General features: G+C 45.8%; 1 protein-coding gene across 2 annotated transcripts in view; it reads right to left on the bottom strand.

Annotated features, from left to right (window-relative positions):
- HTT (huntingtin) overlaps positions 1-20087 on the bottom strand; it is a 206597-nt gene that overhangs the window by 26632 nt on the left and 159878 nt on the right. For both annotated transcript variants that reach the window (XM_063603488.1, XM_003812979.6), the window contains exons 41-52: positions 19825-20032; positions 15598-15739; positions 13074-13253; positions 12766-12942; positions 12392-12468; positions 10842-10980; positions 9810-9932; positions 7195-7408; positions 6625-6770; positions 5203-5380; positions 4122-4223; positions 1683-1870 (exon numbers count right to left, since the gene is read on the bottom strand). In XM_063603488.1, coding sequence (XP_063459558.1) covers positions 1683-1870; positions 4122-4223; positions 5203-5380; positions 6625-6770; positions 7195-7408; positions 9810-9932; positions 10842-10980; positions 12392-12468; positions 12766-12942; positions 13074-13253; positions 15598-15739; positions 19825-20032 — 1874 coding nt within the window. The remainder of the gene's footprint in view (positions 1-1682; positions 1871-4121; positions 4224-5202; positions 5381-6624; positions 6771-7194; positions 7409-9809; positions 9933-10841; positions 10981-12391; positions 12469-12765; positions 12943-13073; positions 13254-15597; positions 15740-19824; positions 20033-20087) is intronic.

Here is a 20087-nt window from a genome sequence, read left to right as displayed (position 1 = left end):
CAGCTCAGCTTACATGCCTTCAGTGAGGTGACAAAGGACCCAATGGAACCCCAGGATTCCCACAGCCCATCTGCACAAAGGCAGAGGGGGCTCTATGATAATGACCAGCTAATCTCTTACCTCACCACAGGAAAGCCCTCTCTTTAAATCGGTTATGCTCCCCTATGCTCCTCTCTGGTACCCACCCAGGGGGAGACTGCAGTGCCTGTCACAGCTGCCTTCCAGATGACTGCACTCAGGGAACTCCTCAATGCCAGTGAAGAGCTTGCTGGAGGAATTTTATCTACAGCGTGCAGCCCGTCCTGGCATATCCTCAGGTGTGCTCTGGACGGCATGACCTCAAGACTGTGCCCTCCTGCATGGTCTCCACGAGCCCCTCCAAAGGAGCCGTTACTGTCTCATAACCAGATGCTAATGAACCCACAGTGACTCGCTGTGCACCAAGAGTGGGGCCGAGAGCAACCCCATGCAGCAAGGGTGGCCTGCTTCTCCAGCACTCCTGCTGCTCTCTTCCCAGGAAAGCCTACAACTCCCTGTTCTGCAACTGCTTCCAGCACCGCCAGGCACTGGCCTCTTCTTCGGAATGAGCCCGCCATCTGGAATACCTTCATTCCCTGCGGCAGAATCCTCATCTCTCAGGATCAAACAATACTGCGTCCTTGGAGCAAACCTCCCTAGACTCTCCAGCATACATACACACACGTGCACACACACACACAGGCAGGCACGCACCCTTCTCAGGCAGCCACAAGTCTCTTCCCTGGGACCCGGCTCCATTCTCCCTGACCTACACCTGCTGGCTCACACCCTGCCAGGTCGGCCTTTCCTTCCTGCCTGAGGATGCTGCAGGCCCTAAGGAACAGGTCCTATCATCTTATTTCAGCGGGCTGGTGGGAGATGATGCCATTTCACTGGGCAGAAGTCAGTCCCCCTCCATCAACCCTCACTCTCCTCAAGCTAAGCTCCTCATGTTATCTGAAACAAGGGTTCTGATCAATAACACCTACCTTTTTTTTTTTTTGAGACGGAGTCTTGCTCCGTTGCCCAGGCTAGAGTGCAGTGGCGCGATCTCGGCTTACTGCAACCTTCGCCTCCTGGGTTCAAGCGATTCTCCTGTCTCAGTCTCCTGAGTAGCTGGGGATTACAGGCGTACACCACCACACCTGGCTAATTTTTATATTTTTAGTAGAGATGGGGTTTCACCATGTTGGCCAGGCTGGTCTCGAAATCCTGACCTCAAGTGATCCGCCCACCTTGGCTTCCCAAAGTGCTGGGATTACAGGCATGAGCTACTGCGCCTCGCAATAACACCTACTTTAAACCAATTCTGAAGACAACCGCAAAACTGTGTAGAAAAACATGAACTATCTCCAAAGGAAAATCTCACTCACTCGAGGGGGTGTGGTTTCTGGTCTAGTTGCTCTAGAATCAGGTCTAACACTAATCTCTTAGGGATGTAGGGCCTCCGTTCATTTTAGAAAACCCAGTATTTCTACTAGCGACCTCCACACGTGGTGCCTGAGGAAAGCAGCCTGGCACCAGAACCACAGCGGGCACCAGAACCACAGCAGGCAGCCTCTGGGCTGCGGGGATTCTGTCCCGCCCTCTCACGTGTGCCCAGCCCAGGGCCTACCGGTGCCTTTCACCGTACTTGGTCTTCTGCAAGGAACGAGCAGACTCACCAGTGGGGGCACACGTGTGTAGCTGTTGACAAGGGGCAGGCGGGCCAGGCTGATGATGATGTTCCTGAGCACTGGCGTGAGGAACGCCGGCACGCCGCTATTCCTTTTATGACCCAAGGCCAACACCGACTGCAGAGACTCCACCATTTCTGCCACCATCTCACAGGCTGCGGTGATATACTTAGGATCTAAACAAGCAACGGTTAAGAGAGGACCTTTTAAAAAACACATCCTATATGCCCAGTGTAGAAAGCATGACCTACAACCAGCTGCTCAAGCTGTAATTGTGGAATCCACTTAGACTCTGAGTTGGCCACTGAAGGCCTGCAGATTCTACCTCCTTCATACCCGCCTATACCATACAATTCTCCCCATTTTCTGCTGGGATTGCTGGAATGGTCCTGAACCTGAGCTCTGGCCTTGGTTCCCAGCCCTCTGGCCCACTCTCTGTGATAAGGCCAGCAGCAGCCTGTGACAGCTGGAAGCCATCCTGTGGCTCCTCAGCCTCAGACTTCCTTTAGGACACCTCCTCTGCCCCTCGTCTTTCTCTGCTCTCCCAGGACCTGTGTCTGTCCCTCAGCTAGTATCAAAGGGCCATGTTGTCATCCTTGCTTCACTGGCTTTCCTAGATCAGAGTGCTTGAGGGGCTTGGGGCATGGTTCTGGTGGGCATGGAAACTCCCAAGGCAGACGCTGAGGACACTTCACACCCTTGGGAAGATCCACAGAATGGTGTCTTGAGTCTAGAATATCATACCTACTAAAATATGATTTGTTGAGTCAGTGAGTGTGTATTATGTGGCTATTACCCACAGGCCACGAGATTCTACAGTTTGGGCAACTTCCTAGGATAGAGAATGACTTCTCATTGGACTTAAGCAATTAAGCCCCACGCTAACGAGTTGGCTTTATTAATATTTATTGGATGACCTTTAAGAAGTAACGTCCTATCGAGGTGATTAAAAAAACAAAGAAAGCTTCCCACTCTTGCCTAAAGAGGGCCATGGGGAATAAGCATAATCATCTTCACCCAAACAGAACCCACTTCAGGGCCCGCTGCTCTAACTCAAACCGCCGAGATGTCTCAACTGTTTTAAAGCAATGGAAATCTAACTAAAAATCATGATAGCATTTGTTGAGTATTCAAAACAAGACTGTCATCCGTTCCAGGTGCTTTACATGGAGGGATTAACTGATTGATTTCAATCCACACGGTTGGCACTATTCTTATCCTCACCACAGAAGCACAGGATCCACAGCCTGAGGTGCCACTCGGCTGGAAGATGCAGAGTAGGGAGGTGGGTGTTTTCATATTCCTTAGGTAGCAACAAGAAATCATGAAATCACAAACTGAAGCCTGAAGGACCCACAGAGGTTTGAGATACAAATTCAGAGAAGTCCTTGGCTGTGCATTAAAATGCCATTGCTTCTGGGTCATTCTCTAATTACAAAACCTTGAACCGGGAACCAGAAGAGAAAAGTACTATGCAGAAGACTAAAGACAGGAAAACTCCATCCACAACTAGGACTGCACAAAAGTGGGGAGAAAAAGCCCAAAAGCACTGGTGCACTCATGATTGAAAAGGCGTGTTTCCTGAGCCACAGAGCATGGAAAAGATGCCTGATGCTCCAGGTAAGCGTGCTGTGTAAAATGTGTGGACAGGCTCCAGGTGAGGCACCCCCACCTCTGCGGGACAGGCAACAGGGGGCATTCCCCACCAGACACTGGGCTAAAGAAGCTGAAGCACCCCAGCAGCCTAGGGGCCCTGGCAAGAACAAAAGACACTTGGCCAAAGAATTTTCCTCCCAACAGGCACTGCCACCATTTTCCTAGTAAAATACCTACTCTAGAATTGGGAGGAAAGTGCATGAAAAGCCGTAGTATATGTCTAAGTCTATAACTGGCTTAAATCACTGGGATTCGGATTTTTTTTTTTTCTGTAGGAAAAGCAGAATTTTCTTTTAAATATCCACCAAAACAGATGGCTGAACCTGACACTGAGGTTACTGAATACTCATGTGGGAAACATTTATTTATTCATTATCACTCAACAAAAGGTTGTTGCTTGCTGACCAGAGGCCGAGCATTAATTTCTGAGAACACAAAGAAGACAAACCTGTTCCCTGCCCTCAAGGATCTCAGAATAACTGCAGAGTGTGGGAAGTGCGGGGGGAAGGGAGCGCTCCCCCAGTGGCATCCCAGCTGGTCTGTAGGGTCAGAGACAGCCGCATGTGTACGGATAAGGTGTTCGCTCGGAAACAAAAGAGCTGGCAAAGCAATGGACTACAGCCTCCCTGACAGCGAGGGAGGAGCAGCAGGACACAGCGGAGCTACAGTGCGCTTCCAGGAGTCCACACTCACCGCGGTGCACGTCTCTGTGAATGACTTTTAAGTCCTGGAGGAACAACATGTAAGAAAAAAATGGGTCCTGAGACTTACTCTGTGTGTTTGGATCTACTTCCTCCTCCTCCTCGCTGATGGCTTTTGGGGTATTTGTCCTTCTTTCTGGACTAAGAAGCTGCTCTCCAGGCTGCACTGCAACTAAAATTACAACAGAACAAACAGAAGCATTTCTACACACTTCCATCAGTGCTTTTTATTCAACATTTTACATTTGTGCAGCCTCACAAAAGTTGAAAGGGATAGACAGACTAGCCTAGATTCCTTAGAACCAATTTTAGACAAACAGACAATACTAGACTGAGGTACCAATCTCTTGGTTAGTGGTATATGTCTGAAGATTTGTACTTCAGATTTCATTCAGATTTCTAAGTCCCTCGACTGTCTCCTGTTGGCCATCTCTCACCCTGAGGTTATTAGGAGACGGCTCAAGATTCATTACTATCAAAATCATCACTATAACCTCCAAGAAGTCTGGCTTTTAAGTATTAATCCCTGGATCTTTGTTTTCAAGTTGGCTACAAATGCACAGACGAAAACAATTATGAAACATGAAAACATCACTCTATAACATTTAATTTAAAAATACAAAGCTTCAAAACGCCCTCTAACATGTAAACTATGACGTCCAGTTTTTTAAAAATTGTGGCTAATGACCCTTGTTGAGGATACTGTTCCTTGAAAAGAATAAGCCACTTTTATTTTACAGTACGTTAATATTACAATGCAGTATAGAAACAAACATTTTAACTCTAACAGAAAACAAATAATCTTCTGAATGTAATCTTATTAATCTTATGATCATATAAGACTAAATACATAAAACAGCTAAGACCAAAGATCACAGAGACATAAAGTTTAGAGGTATTTTTGATGAAAGCTGAAACTTCAAAATCTAAATAAAATGACTAAAAAAGCAAATTCCAGTTAAATTCCAGTGTAGACTCCAATATATTGGAGAGTAAGAGATGGGGCCCAGCCCTTCCTGATGCATATTTTATCTACCTCTCCATCCCCAATTCCTAGCTTAGTACCTGGCAAAGAGGCAGCACAAAATAAAACCATGGTGAAGCAGACAGGAACTATGATAGGAACCCACCGTTCATGGACGGGGACTCACCGGCCTCCAGGATGAAGTGCACACAGTGGATGAGGGAGCAGGCGTGGGTCACAAACTCTGTGGAGGAGACCACGCTCCAGAGGCCAGGCAGCTGCAGGGCCAGGCAGCAGCAGTCCAGCCCTGCCTGGAGGTCCAGACTCAGCGGGATCTGCTCGTGGATCAAATGCCAGGACAGGGCCTAAAGGGAAGTACCGGGTCACAGAATGCCCACTCGTGCACCTTCGTTTGGGGAAGCCGTGTGAATCACAGTTGTGGAACCGTCCAAAGCACTGAGGGGCAGCGCGTCCAGGTGCCCTTGCCCTTCCAGAAGGACAGCTCTGACATGGCTCCATTACATTCAGTCCTGACCCACCTATTCCCCAAAGTGCCAGTCCCCTCTCTACCACAAAGCCCCCTTACTCTGCTGCCTCTCTCTCCTTCAGCGCTGTGGGCTCCTGTAGAAATCTCTCCTGGGCTACGTGGCCACCAGGCCAGAGGCTCTTCCTTGGGGCTCCCACAGCACCAGGGCTTGCCTCTGTCATAGGTTGAATTTGAGAGCGTGGGTTCTAGGGATAGCAGGCCTTGGGTTCAAATGCCAGAATGGCTACTTCCTAGCTCAGAGGACCTGGGCAAGTCACTGAAATTCTCTAAGCCTTGCTTTCCTCACCTGTCAAATGGGAGTAACAGAGCCTATCTCACAGGGGGTTGTGAGAGTCAAATAAGATCATGCATATAAAGTATTTCATCCTGCATACAGCAGGCACATAATATAATCAGCAGCAATCACCCTGTGCTGTGATCACACGCTGACTTTCCCACTTCCCCACTAAGCTGAAACCTGAAGGACAGGGATCACAAACCATATGACTCCACGTGGTTCAGAATAAGGGTGTATTTATCATTTTGTGAGTAATGGCACTGATGCCCTTTGGACTCCTCCCTTTCTTTGGTGTGAGGTGGAGGCGGAGCCTCTGTGGGTCTGCAAAGTGTGTCCTTGCTGAGGGCAGGCAGCACAGCGATGGCCCTTTAAGGATACAGGCCAGACTTTAATGCATCCAGAACGTGTACACATTCTGGGGGCGAATTACAAGCACTAACACAAACCAAGTATTCCTTGGCTGACATGTCCAGGCCAACTTAAGACATAAAGTACTTCCAGATGATTATTTTTCATGTCTCTAAAATTAGGATCCACCTACCATGGTAGGTGCAGATGAGAAGGGGACCTGGCTGACATCACAGGCCACCATGAGGAGTGGCGAGGTGAGGGTGAAGGATGGCTACAATAACTTGACGGTGACAAGACTTACTGCCAGGCTGAGATGGAAAAGTGACTGGACTGGTCAGAGATCTTGCTTTTCAAATAAAACTGCTTTACCCTCTTCAGTGTCAGCCCCATGCCCCCTCCCCACAGCAACACTGAGCTCCCGAGCTGCCTCTTACCTCAAGGGTTGCCACCACGAATTTCACGATGTCCTTCTCTTTCTCAGGAGGAAGGTGCAAATGACTGGGCAGTTTGGAGACCACCACCAGGTACTGTGCCAGGGCCCGGGCCAGAGTGGGCAGGGACTGATACAGTGCAGCATCCCCTGAAACAGAAGGCCCTCATGGGTGGGTGCAAACGTGAGCACAGATGCATCAACTTCGAAAGGCAGTCAAGCAATTCTCTGAGAATCTGATGAAAGCTCAAGACATTGTTCCTCAGTGGCACATCTACACATCCGTCCACACGACTGCACGTGGTTTGGGGCTGCATCTCCCCTGAGATGCTTCCTCTAAGCCTTCCTCAAGGGCTTAGAGCCCTATGTCCATGACCATGTCAATGAATGGCAAAGTGGCAAACACACAGGAAGAAATTCTGAGCCGAAGACACCCGTGCTGCTCTTTAGCTACCTCTGTAAACGCTTTCAATGTATTAGATCCACTGCCTTTATTGTACATTTACTTGGTGCAAAGTACTATACTGGCCCTGGAATGCTTTTTAAAAATAAGATAAATTTTAATTTTAATTACCAAATAGATCATTCAACTTGCTCCAGTAGGCCGCCGGCTCTGCAGGCAGCTCGGGCTGGAAGACATGATGGACAGCAGGGAGCTGCTGCACGGTGCCGCTCACGCGGGCCAGAGTCACCTCACGGGCTGCTTCAAAAAGGGCACTCTTCTGGCCACCAGAAATTTCACTCATCCCTAGGCTTAAGCATGGAGCTAGCAGGCTTAGGTTGAACGCCTGAAATCAGAGCATTAAAGGTTAACAAACAATAACAACAGATTATGAGCTTTCAATCAGGTAAGAAAAACACAACAGAAAAAAGAATAAGGCAAATGTTTCTGAGAAAATACAAATTGGTATACCATCAAAAATATTTTTAAGAAAATTCTACTCTATGCCTGTTATAAATATTTGAACAATTTCATTCAACATATGCTTAGTAAAATATATATCTGTTCTCTCTTGGTATTTTAAGTAATATTTTAATTTTTTATGCTCTTGGATTTGCTTGAAATAAAAATTTTGGTATGACAATTTTAATTCATAAAAACAAAGTCAAAGCTAAAGTGTCATCCAAGACCTCAGTGATACACCAACCACCCTAAAGTTTGAAAAAGATGTTCAAATGCAGCTGAAATACGTAAAAGTAGCCATATGAATGCCAAAATTTTGGTTGGAAAAATGGTATTTCTTATGTCAATTTGGATTATGTTTTAGCAACCCTTTTGTTTAGCCATTTAAAGATTGGTGGCCGATCCTTCAGGTAAAACATCTATCTTAGTTTAATACTCAGAAAAGCATCATGAATGCCAAAAGTTGAAGCTTTCTTTTACAGTCAGAACTTTTACAGCTGTTCAAAGCCCAATTAGCAAATTTGGAAAACCTAATAAACAGATCACTAAGCAAATTTATCACTCAGTAAGTTAGCTTTCACTGCATGAATCTTAAGATAAACAATTTTAGGCCGGGCATGGTGGCTCAGGCCTATAATCCCAGCACTTTGGGAGGCCGAGGTGGGCGGATCACCTGAGGTCAGGAGTTTGAGACCAGCCTGGCCAACATGGTGAAATCCCGTCTCTACTAAAAATACAAAAATTAGCTGGGCGTGGTGGTGCATGCCTGTTAATACCAGCTATTTGGGAGGCTGAGGCAGGAGAATCGTTTGAACCCAGGAGGCGGAGGTTGCAGTGAGCCGAGATAGCGCCATTGCACTCCAGCCTGGGGGACAACAGCGAGACTTCATCTCAAAAAAAAAAAAAAAAAAAGATAAACAATTTTAGTAAATGGATTTTGGGCTAATTCTCCTGTTGTTTTCAGTTGAGCTCTTCAGTACGTCAGAACACACTGTTGTGTTGCCCTCCCCGCAAGGTCTCTTTTCATGAACACCTGCCGTCACTCCCGGCCTCTACAGGCATTTGTCCTCCCAGGTGCCCACTTCCCTCCCATTTGCTGCATATCAACACAGGGCTAAAGCACCAGGAGGTTTCTCCCGTCCTAGTAGGTCTGAGAGGAAGCCCTGCTTGGGCCATGGCTGCACCATACCCAAGAGGTGGCCCCCCCACTGCTCACAGGACCTGCCCACGGGTGAGGGACAGGGACACCAAGGCTTTGCATGGCCTCCTAGCTCTGCGCAGGGTGCCCTCTGACATCTGGGGTTGGGGGGTGAAGAACCTCACTACATCTAACAGAGGTGTGAGTAGAGGAAATCTCGCTGCATCCAAGGGTCTCTTTTACAACTAAAGATCAACTTCCAAGACACTAGAAACAAGTTATTGACGTCACGCATTACGACACTGTGTTGAAGTCTACGGCAAATATGCAACCTTGACTTCCATTCTGTCTTGGCCATGGAGCTTAGATGATAACATCCTGTGTTTGTTCCTCCAGTGGAGGCCAGATAGTTCTCATTCCAAACCATACACCCAGCCTTGGGGCCAGCTGGATTTCAAAACAACACTCCTCACGAGAGAGGGCTCCCATCACCTTGCTTCGAATTTCACAGCTGCCTGCTTCCGACTGCCATCCAGTTTCTACCCTGCTCCCCTGCCACTCATGTTCCCCACCCTAGATGCCAATAAAAGTGCCCAGAGACACACTTCATTCTCTCACATGCCCCCAACCTCTGTGTGCGAGGGGCCTCTAGGCATGCCATGTACCCGCCAGGACCTGTAAGTAACAAAATCTTCATTTCCATCTCGAGTCTCTCCTAATCCCTGAGGGAGTGCTCTCCATCTTCTCAACGATCCTGAATTAAGACAGACACCAATCCAATACCGTTCCTCACTGCCACGAGAACGAGCAAGTAAAACTGACTGTAATATAAGACCACCTCCATTTTCTTTAAATGCATGAAAGGCTGAGTGAAATCGACTTGCCTCCTTGGATTCTAATGTGGCTGAAACAATGTGCTTTTCTGTCTCGATCAGCATAACCCCCATGTCCCGACCCCATCTGAAATGGAGTCCTCCCCACTTCCCGGCCCCATTCAGAGTGGAGTCTCTCCGACATCCCGTCCCTGTCCAGATTGGAGTCCCCAACATGTGTTGTCAACAAGTGGGTCACATGATGATGAGACAAATCCCACTTGGAAGTCACAAGAAAAGCTGAGGATTCCTTGCCTCCGCTGCTCCCCCCGTACCGAGTTCATCATGAAGGCACTCATATCTTCAGCAGGAATCCGATTCACCAGCTCTGCACCTTCCAGCAGTGCAGAATCTGACCTGGTCCAACACTGGGATTTGACAAGATGAATGTACCAGTCCTGGGAAGAAAAAAATGGAGAAGGGGAACATGATGGGCGGCGTTCAAGGGGACTTCACATCCCTGGAGCTACAGGCCTAGGCCAGTGCTTGGGAACAGTGCACTAGGCTAACTGAGAGGGCTGCCGGCCGGCAGGCTGTGGCTATACGGCTCACCACACCACAGGTTTTCCCCTTTGGACTTCTGTTACCTGCCTGGGCACCCTCACGGCCTCCCCCTTCACCTGGTGAACTTCCAATAGGCCTTCCAAATATAGCTAAACCACTAAGGGTTAGCGGCCCCTTTGCCATCCTCTCCTGGGTTGTCTGCTTTACTCATCTCTCCCCAGCAACCAGGGCAGGGCAGGTGCTTAGCGAATAGAGCCTAAGAAGGCAGGACTGAACCTTCGCTTTCTTATACTTGGGCTGCTGGTTTTTGAAATCTAAATTCATATTCATAAGCTGAATTTTGTCCAGGAAAGTAGAGTACCAAGGCTCTACCAAGGCTCCAGGTGGTCCCTAACCATGAGGTATGAGCAGTGGAGGTGCTGACAACATACCAGAATGGCTGGCAGTGGCAGTGCAACTCACAGGTGGCCAGAAGGTATGAGGAGATGGAGGGAGGCTAAAGGCATTGACATGTGCTTGAAGGCCTGTGCAGTCAGGGGCCTGCAGGCCACGGCCGACTATCCCTTGATTCACCCACTAACTTACTCACCCCACACTCCTACCGAAAGGGTCCCACATCAGCACTGCTTGGCTCCCTCAGACCTTGATGGCCCCCCACGTCTCTAACCACAGCTTCACTGAGCCGAGCCGAGCGCCAGAACTCCTTGGGTCCACGGCACCTCCTCTGCACTCTCTGTATCTGCCACAGGTGACAGAGGCACTCAGTGCCCTGTGCCTCCCATGCAGACACGCTGGACACTTACTTTGTCCGGACTCACTGTTTCCAGTGACACGTGCCCATCCCCGTCCAGCGGGTGGGAAGAGACTGGAGGAGAGGGACTAAGTGAGTCTTGCATGGTGGAGAGACGAAACCTGTCCAGCAGGGAATAGAGCCTTTGGTGTCTAAAATACAAATAAAAATGAAATTACAGTACAATTTGTTTTTTTTTTTTAGTCTTAGTCTAAACTCTGCACACCAGGATTCTAGAAATATACACTCTAAGGATGCACTATTAGTGGCTTCTTAAAGGAAAATACAACTTGTTTAAACCTTTTTCTTCACAGCTATTTTCTCACCAATACTCAAACAGGTCATGATACAAATGCAGGCCCTAGTTTACTTTTAAGTATCACAGTTTGTACTCCATTAATATTTTCCAGAAATTTCATTTATACTCAAACACTGCAACAGGCAATACACGGTATAAAAGCTAATAAAGGCTTTCTTAATAAACGTAAAACAGATCATCTAAGACTCAAATGCACAAACTCCACTATCAAATATCCCAGTAAGACAACTGATAGGAATTCATGGTCATTTCAAAATAAAATCACCTCATCTGGCACAAGATATTTATAATCTTTTAATCTCCCTCATTTGGACTGAAGACTAAGTCTAGGGTCAAAAAGTAATAATAGTTTATCTCCCGCCATCTGCTATGAGAGTGACAACTTCATAATGCAAATTACAAAACAGCTTGGCCCTACAGACTGAAAAATCATCCCAAACTGTCCACCTAATTGTGCCCAATCCCATTTAAAAACACCATCAACAAGGTACTCTAAAGACTGAAAAGCATAATAGACAAGGTACTCTAAAGACTGAAAAGCATAATAATTTTTGTGTGTTTTTCCTTTTTTGCAGTTTCAGCTCAAAGTACACAGCATGATAATTATATTCTCCTTCTCTGCTGTCTCTCTCTCCCTCTCACACACACAATCCCTGCCCCCCACCCCGCCCCGCAAGGGAAGGAAAAAGGTAAAAGTTTAACTTATTCTGCAGTCATGGAAATACACTCACATAGGAGATGTAGGGATTTCTGACAAAGGCTTCTCAAAGACTTTGCAAACACAACTAAATGATTAAATGCTTTGAAGACATAAAATGGCAACAGGATGCAGATGTAAGTCCTGCATGCCAAGGATTGAGTAATGTCTCTCAGATTTGCCAACTCTTGTTTAGCAATTAGATGACATGCTTTGATTTTGCTAAGATAAACCTGATAACCTATTTTCCCACTCATCACAGGACAGTGAATACAGGCATTCTAAATGCTACCTCTCAAACAGCCACCAGGAGTGCAAACTGCCTCCACTCACGTCACAGACGTGATCCTGCCGGTCATCCTTTACTCTTTAGAAAGTGAGATCTGGTTGTTTTAAAAGTAGGAAGGTTCTATTATGGCACTTCTGCAGTAAACCCACCTATAAGGCACATCGATTTCTTGTCCTGTGAATTTATTCCCGTACAAATCTATATCCTTTATATCCTGGGTTATCCTAACACAAGGACGACCTGTGTTTCCAGCATTACCTCTGAGCGAGCCCGCTGCTCTGAAGGTATTCCTGGATTCTGTTGAGTTCTTCCATTGGCAACTGGGCCATGCTGCTCTAATAGACAAAAACACATTAGTGTGTTTGTAACACCTAACAACCCAAAATAACCTCATGCTCATTTAAAAAGGATGAACTGATGTGTACAGTTCATCCTAGTAAGGGCAGACTAGAAAAAAATACAAGAAACAGTCAGATCAGACACACGAGGAACGGCAAGTTTGCAGATGTTTCCATGTTTCTATCGGTGACCATGTCAAGACCATACTTATGGAGGAAAAAGCCAGCCACCTGTTTTGCTTGGCCTGCTAAATTTTCAATATAAATCAATATCAGGGTTTCTCTTCCCAATACCTGTAAATTTGCAGCCAGAAGCATTTCTACCCGGCGACAAGCAAGGATGTCGACCATGCGAGCCAGCACACGGAAAGGGGTGCACAGAAGCCTGTCAACATACAGCGTGAGCACAGCTCCCGACTGGCTGAGATGGATCCCCTCCAAGCACTGAAGAGTTTTCTTCAGCGTGGTTGGCTAACAGCAAGAAGGAAAAGAACAAAAGATGACTATTTTGCAAATCAGAAATTAAAGTTAAAAATTTCAATACTCCATTTTTAAGGCAGGGAAAACTGCAACTGGCAATAGTCGGCAGGATGAAGACGTACAGTTGAAAGGTTTTCACAACGAGACTGAATTGCCTGGATGAACAGGCCGCTGGCAGCAGAGTTCCGATGAACGGCACTGATGAAGTCCTGTACTGGAGGCTCGTGGGAAAGGCTGATCAGATCTTGAATGTGATTTACAATGAGCCACGTTAAGTGCTCGGAGTCATGGAGGTTCTGACACTAAGGAAAAATATGATGAGAGATTCATTTTCAAGTACACAAGAAGAGACCAGGTATTAATGCCATAGAAAGGCCAGAAAGGGTAAGAAGGAGAAAACACATCCCAAATATAAACCTCACTAAAAATATACAGTGTATGAGCACAAATAATTGAGGAGGTAGGAAACTCGATTTACCAAGGCCGTCACCTCCAACCACGCACTGCGGCAGAGCTGTGTGAAGTTAGGCCCCCTGGGGAAGTAGGGTACAGCAGTCCAGCTCTCAGAGACACTAACAAATGGCCAAGGGTCAAAGGACAAAGGCAGGCCTCAGCGAGATCCGCGGGTAGCAGGGGCAGCGTTGCGCTGGGATGCCCCCATCCACAGCACTGCCTGCCCTCTCCCGGGCTTTGGGCTGGCTAAGCCAGTGGGGTTCTCCAATTACTCTTTTTCCAATTTTGTGATAGTTCAGTGGGAAAAAAAGAATCCCCTATCACTGCCACAGTTTTGACAGAACTGTTGAATCCAAAATATGAATGGATCCCACATATCAAATAAATCTTAAGTGTAGATATTTAAGATTTATAAGAAAATAAAAATATATATTTTTAAACATGCAGAGCCTTTTCATCTTGATTCATAATCCTAGGCAGAAACTGTAAAATGTGATCAATTCCTTGATATTTGGTTAACGATTAATATTTTTCATTTGGGATCATCTGACAGTAGAGGTTGAATAACCCTTATCTGAAATGTTTGGGATCAGAAGTATTCTGAATTTAGGATTTTTTTCAGGTTTTGGAATATGTGCATTATACTTATTTGTTGAGCTCCCTAAATCCGAAAATCTGAAACCTTCCAATGAACATTTCCTTTGAACATAATGTCAGCACTCAAAAAGCTTCAGAATTTGGAGCATTTTGGATTTCAGATTTTTGGATTTGGGACGACCAAACTTTATTAACTTATAAAATTAGTATCTTTTTTCTTATATTTCTGTGAAAAACAGCGTTACAAATTATATTATCCTTAAAAGTAGAACAAAATAGAAAAACTACTTCAATAGAGAAAGTAAAGCAAAAAGTGACTATTAATAAATTGCCATCACCAGAAAAAGTCTCTAGGATAACACCTCTTTCAGTTGGAGAGTCGGCTTCCTTTTCTGATTCAGAATATTTAACACTGTTTTGCTATGTGACAGTACTATCTATAAGATACCATGTTTGTGACAAAGAAATGCATATGTTTTAAATATTTTTAATATAAATATAGAAAAAGTATTAAATCTAGACCAAAATCTAACAGCAAGTTATCTCTGAGTAGTATGATTACAGGAGGTTTTATTTTCCTCCGTTTGTTTTTTTTGTAAATTCTCCATGGTAAATATGTGATGCTAGTTTTATGGTTAAAAACTCCCACAAGTTATTTTTTTTTCTTTAAAGAGAACGGCATTTAAACAGGAATCCATCATAAAATGTGACAATGAACATCTAACACCTTTTCTACAAATTAACTTAAAAAAAATTATTTTAGAGCAGGGGTCTCGCCTTGTCACCCAGGCCGGAGTGCAGTGACACAGTCACAGCTCACTGCAGCCTCAAACTTCTGGGCTCAAGCAATCCTCCCTTCTCAGTCTCTCAGGTGGCTGGGACCACAGGCACGCACCACCACGCCAGGCTAATTTTTCTTTCTTTCTCTCTTCCTTTTTTTGGTAGAGGCAGGGTTTCTCTGTGTTGCCAGGCTGGTCTCGAACTCCCAGGCTCAAGCCATCCTCCGCCCCCAGCTTCTCAAAGAGCTGTGATTACAGGCACAAGCCACCACACTTGGATAATTTTTTATTTTTTATTTTTTTAGAGATGGGTGTCTCACACCATAGCCCAGGCTTGTCTCAAACTCCTGGGCTCAAGTGATCTTCCTACCTCAGCCTCTCGAGTTGCTGGCATTTAGGCATAAGCCACTGCTCCTGGTATTAATTTTTAAAAAAATTTAAAATCAGAACCCCACTACAGTCAATGCACTTACTTTGTTTTTTAAATCATTAGTTATTATTATTCCATTGCTTCCCTCAAATTAACAAACATACCCAGCATCATGTAGGCGTGAGCCAATAGCCGGGCATTTGATAAATGAGTCAGCTGCATAAACTCTCACAGTCCAACTTAGAATCCAGTGACTGGAAGGCCAGGCCTGGTCTCCAATTATATGTCACAGCAGAAGTAAACATTCATTCCAGATTTAGTTTTGATGGAGCTTGGCAGGACACCGGGCGGTCTGGCTTCCAGAGGGTCCATGCAAGTGTCATCTACACAGGATGTTCTCCTGGTCCCCACCTCCCTCAACCCCGTTTACAGGCATTTCAAACTTACGACATAATCACAGAAGAGAATGAGAGCCCCTCTTCGTACTATTTCTCTATTGCACATTCCAAGTTTGGCTGCCAAGTCAGAATCCTCCTCTTCTCCAGACATCTGGGGACTAAGTAACTTTGTGCTGGACAGACTGTGTCTTCTAGAAGGAGCAACAGATGCATTGACAATGTTTCTGGATGGCAGTGAGCTTATTTGCAAAATACTGAAGATGATTATGTTTAATTCTAGTTCTAAAACAGACAAGTTGTTTTAAATATTGCCATATCAGAATGTTGTATGTGTAATATATACTCTCGGTTATCTATTCCTAAGCTACAATAAACCACATATGAAAAACTAAAGAAAACAGAATTTAACAGGCAGAAAATTAAAATGCTTGCCTGAATAGCAAAATCCACCATAAAGCTGCACATTCAATCAGCACCTTTCTTTCAGAACTCACACTGGCTATGTTTGATAATTGAGCAATTGCTTTTGAAATTCTCCATCTGCCGTGAAAGTTGCCAACTGCCAGAATGAAAATCTCCCTGCTTTCATGTTTTACTGTTTGTTTCCCAATGAAACATCACCACTCGAAACATGTTGAGGTTATACGTTATGGAAATCCCGTTTAAAAACACTTCTTCCCCACTAACACAGGTTATTTCACTCTACACTGACTTCTCACTTTATTGTTTTTTACTTTTTGAATACGTGGGAATTATAAACCTTGAGACTCTTGGCTCTAGTCCATACAGTTAAAATGTTGACACACTCCCAAACTGCCCCTCTGACCAGGGTCTGACGGAGCGATGTCCTTCCCATTGCGGCAAAGGGCCTTAACGGGGACAGAGGTCACATCAAGCTAAGAATATTCTGAAATACAACAACTTTTCCTGTAATCCCTCAGGATTTAGAAGAGAACTGGTAAAAACCAAAATTCTACAGATTTAAACTTTTTAAAAACTGCCTTTTCTCTGTTTCCGAACTGGTGAAGTGAAAGCAAACTGCAGCCTAGCCATACAATGCTCAGCAGTCGCAAGGAGCGAGCCACCGACGGGTGGGCAACACGCGACAGAACTTTAGACACTGCTCACCGAAAGGGGCCAGACTCAGAAGGCTGCACACTGCGTGGTTCCGTTTCTTTCTTTTTTCCCCAGAGACAATGTCTTGCTGTGTCACCTAGGCTGGAGCACAGTGGCACGATCATAGCTCACTGTAAGCTCTAACTCCTGAGCTCAAGTGATCCTCCTGCCTCAGCCTCCCAAGCAGCTGAACTACAGGGACGTGCTTGTAATTTTTAAATTTTTTTTTTCTGGAGATGGGGTCTTGCTAGGCAGCCCGGGCTAGTCTTGAACTCCCAGCCTCAAGTCATCCTCCCACTTCAGCCTCCCAAAATACTGGGATTATAGGCATGAGCCACCACACCTAGCCTATAGATTCTATTTCTATGGCCTTCTGCAATGGGCTGAACAGAGGGACAGAGCACGGATTGGTGGCTAGACCTGGGGAGGGGCAGGATGTGGCAGAGGAAGAAGGAACTGTTTGAAGTGACAGCACTCCTCTATATCTTGATGTGGTTGGGGGAGAGGGGCTGTTACTGACTACAGTTGATAGAAAAGTGCATTTTACTGTATTGTAAATTATGTGTCAATGTGAAAACTAACAAACAGGAAACGTGCCCTTTCTCAGTGGGCCGTCCTGCCAGCCCAGTGGGCCGTCCTGCCAGCCCAGTGTGACTTACACTCAAGCTGTAATTGTGCACTTTGCAATAATACAGCTATAGGGTAATGAGCCTCTGAAAGAGAAGAGGCAGTATTTGCAATTCAAATATGAGCAGTAGACATAAAGAAGGTCCAATGTCAACTCAAATTCAGCCCCAATTTGTAGCAGCACAAGCCCCCCAAATCTCAGGCCATACACCGCCCGGTACTGGTGGCGAATGAATGTCCCAAATCCTAGGTGACTCAGAACAAGATGAGCTGGGAAGTGACCAACACATCATGTGTACCACAACACACCCACAAGTGCCGAAGTATAGGCAGGACTCTAACAGTTCACCAAGAGGTAAGACAGATTGAGAGTGAATCATAAACCCACAGTGACAGAGTCCCTAAGAGAGGGGCTAGGCCAGGGCAGGACCCACATAAGGACCTCCTGGAGCAGAGCACCCAGCGTCACCTGGAGCCAGCTCCCATCTGGGAGCCAGCCTGAGAGGAGATGCACACAAATCGAGAGAGGGTCAAGAGTAAGCAGCAGGAATTGCTGCAACTGGATACAGCAATTTTATGGCTGCTGAGTCTATGGATAAAAAAAGAGCAGCTGTGTTTTGTATTTCATACTTCTAGTAATTCATTTTTCTCATCTCATGGAAATAAAAAGATACTCATCCCCCACCACCCACAGCTGGAAAAACACAGTGCTAAGAGCAGGGGTTTAAACCAGAACAGCTCTGCTCTCTATGGGCATCTTGGACACTTATGGGGATTTATTTTTTCCTTCCACCACGGGGACACCTTAGACACTCACATGCTTGTTACATATTATCTTCTCTTAATTTTACCTTTACATTACCATTAAAGAATGATATTTTTTGAAATTTAATTATTAGGTTAAAAATCCATTGATCCATTAATTTTTTTTTTTTTTTTTTTTGAGATGGAGTCTCACTCTGTCACCCAGGCTAGAGTGCAGTGGCGCGATCTCAGCTCACTGCAACCTTTTCCTCCTAGGTTCAAGCGATTCTCCCGCCTCAGCCTTCTGAGTAGCAGGGACTACAGGCATCTGTCACCATGCTCGGCTAATTTTTGTTATTTTCAGTAGAGACAGCGTTTCATCATGTTGGCCAGGCTGGTCTCGAAGTCCTGGCCTCAGGTGATCTGCCCGCCTTGGCCTCCCAAGGTGCTGGGATTATAGGCATGAGCCACCACGCCCAGCCTAATCTATTAATGTTATTTCAGGATAATAGAAGGAACAATACAGAAGGTTATAAAGGAAAACTGGGTCAGAGGGGGTCACGAAACAGTCACAGAATTTACCTACATTTACAAAAAGCTGTAGTTTGCCCTCAGAGGGCTGAATGAAGACGCTTGCTGAATTCCAAACTAAATTTACCTTTGGTTTATTTCTTTTAAACACTCATGATCTAAGCATTTCTGTTACTCCAATTCAGGGGACATAATTCCCAGATTCAGAGCTTTCTGATGTAACATCAGAGTAAGCAGGCCCATCTGTCAGAAAAGGAGTGATCTGCTGAATCTGCAGCTGATTTCTATGCATGTTAAAGCAGCACAGAACTAGGAGACACTGACTTTCTGTCTCCTGCTCCCACAGTGCTCAGTCATCGTAACAGGCCTAAGACATCCTCCAAGCATTTCAAATGTCGTCACTGGTCTGTCTCCTCCAACAGAATGATCAGACCCCACTACATACGGCACAGAGTGGATGGTTAAGAATGCCTCCCAACAGTGGACTTTCCAGCTGAGTGCCATGAACCGGCCCTACTGGGAGCCCTGGCAGCACATGGCCCAGTATCCATACTGAGCAGAGAGGCACGGCAGCACCTGCCCTCTTTTCTCTCCAGAACTTCTTTTCCCCAGCGTGGGATCTTGAGCCTTCCAGAAATACTGTGCTGAGGATTCAGCTGGGCGGGGGCCAGGGTGGGGGGTGGTCACAGCTTTTATTTCCATACATATACAAATAATGGAGTGTTGGAGCACCTAGAAATGGAGCTTAAGCCTGAAAACCTTTTGCAAAAAGAGGGCCACCCACAATGAGAACCTTAGTAAGTCTTTTTGAATGGTAAAATAACATTTCCAAGAGGTTTTGAAATTTGCTAAATTGTTACTTCATTATCTAAGGATAACCAGAACCACATTTACTTTATAATGAGGTTAAGACATTGCAACATGTCTGGCTATGGAACCAATTTAAGGACTAGAACTTAGTAGGAGCCACAGAGCATGACAAGCATATCCCACAAGATGGAATGGTGTCAAAGAACCTGCCAAAGAAAATCGCATTTAGAAAGCAACTGCTATTTTGAATGCCTTTAGCTGGACCGCATGTTTGTCCCGATAATATGCTGTCCATGAAAGGAATATTAATATGCAGCAGAAATTTCACAAGCCCTCACAAAAAATGGAAAATGAAAATGCTTTAACGGTGGCCAAAGCTCAGGTTACTGGGATTCTCAGGACAGGGTGCTGGGCTGGCGCCCTGGGCTGTGGGGCATTATGAACCTACTTTGGGGTCTGCTGCACTTCTGCCCACCAGCGGTAGTCGGTGTGGTTGACAAGCAGCAGTATCTGACACCAGAGCAGCACCAGGGCCGGGTGGGTGGTGATCATGGAACGAGCCCGCAAGTTCAAGCTGTCCAGGGTGTAGAAACTGCCGCCACAGCCATCGCTGCGGAACAGTCTAGTGGCAGCTGCTGTGATTCTCCGGAACATTCCTAGAAACAAAGTTAAGGAGAAATGTCTTTGCTTTCATCTCGGTCCAGTGCCACA

This window comes from Pan paniscus, chromosome 3, assembly GCF_029289425.2.
Source record: "Pan paniscus chromosome 3, NHGRI_mPanPan1-v2.0_pri, whole genome shotgun sequence".
In the NCBI taxonomy this organism is placed as follows: Eukaryota; Metazoa; Chordata; class Mammalia; order Primates; family Hominidae; genus Pan; species Pan paniscus.
Note: the sequence above shows the minus strand (reverse complement) of the source record. Positions and strands in the feature narration are given on the sequence as shown.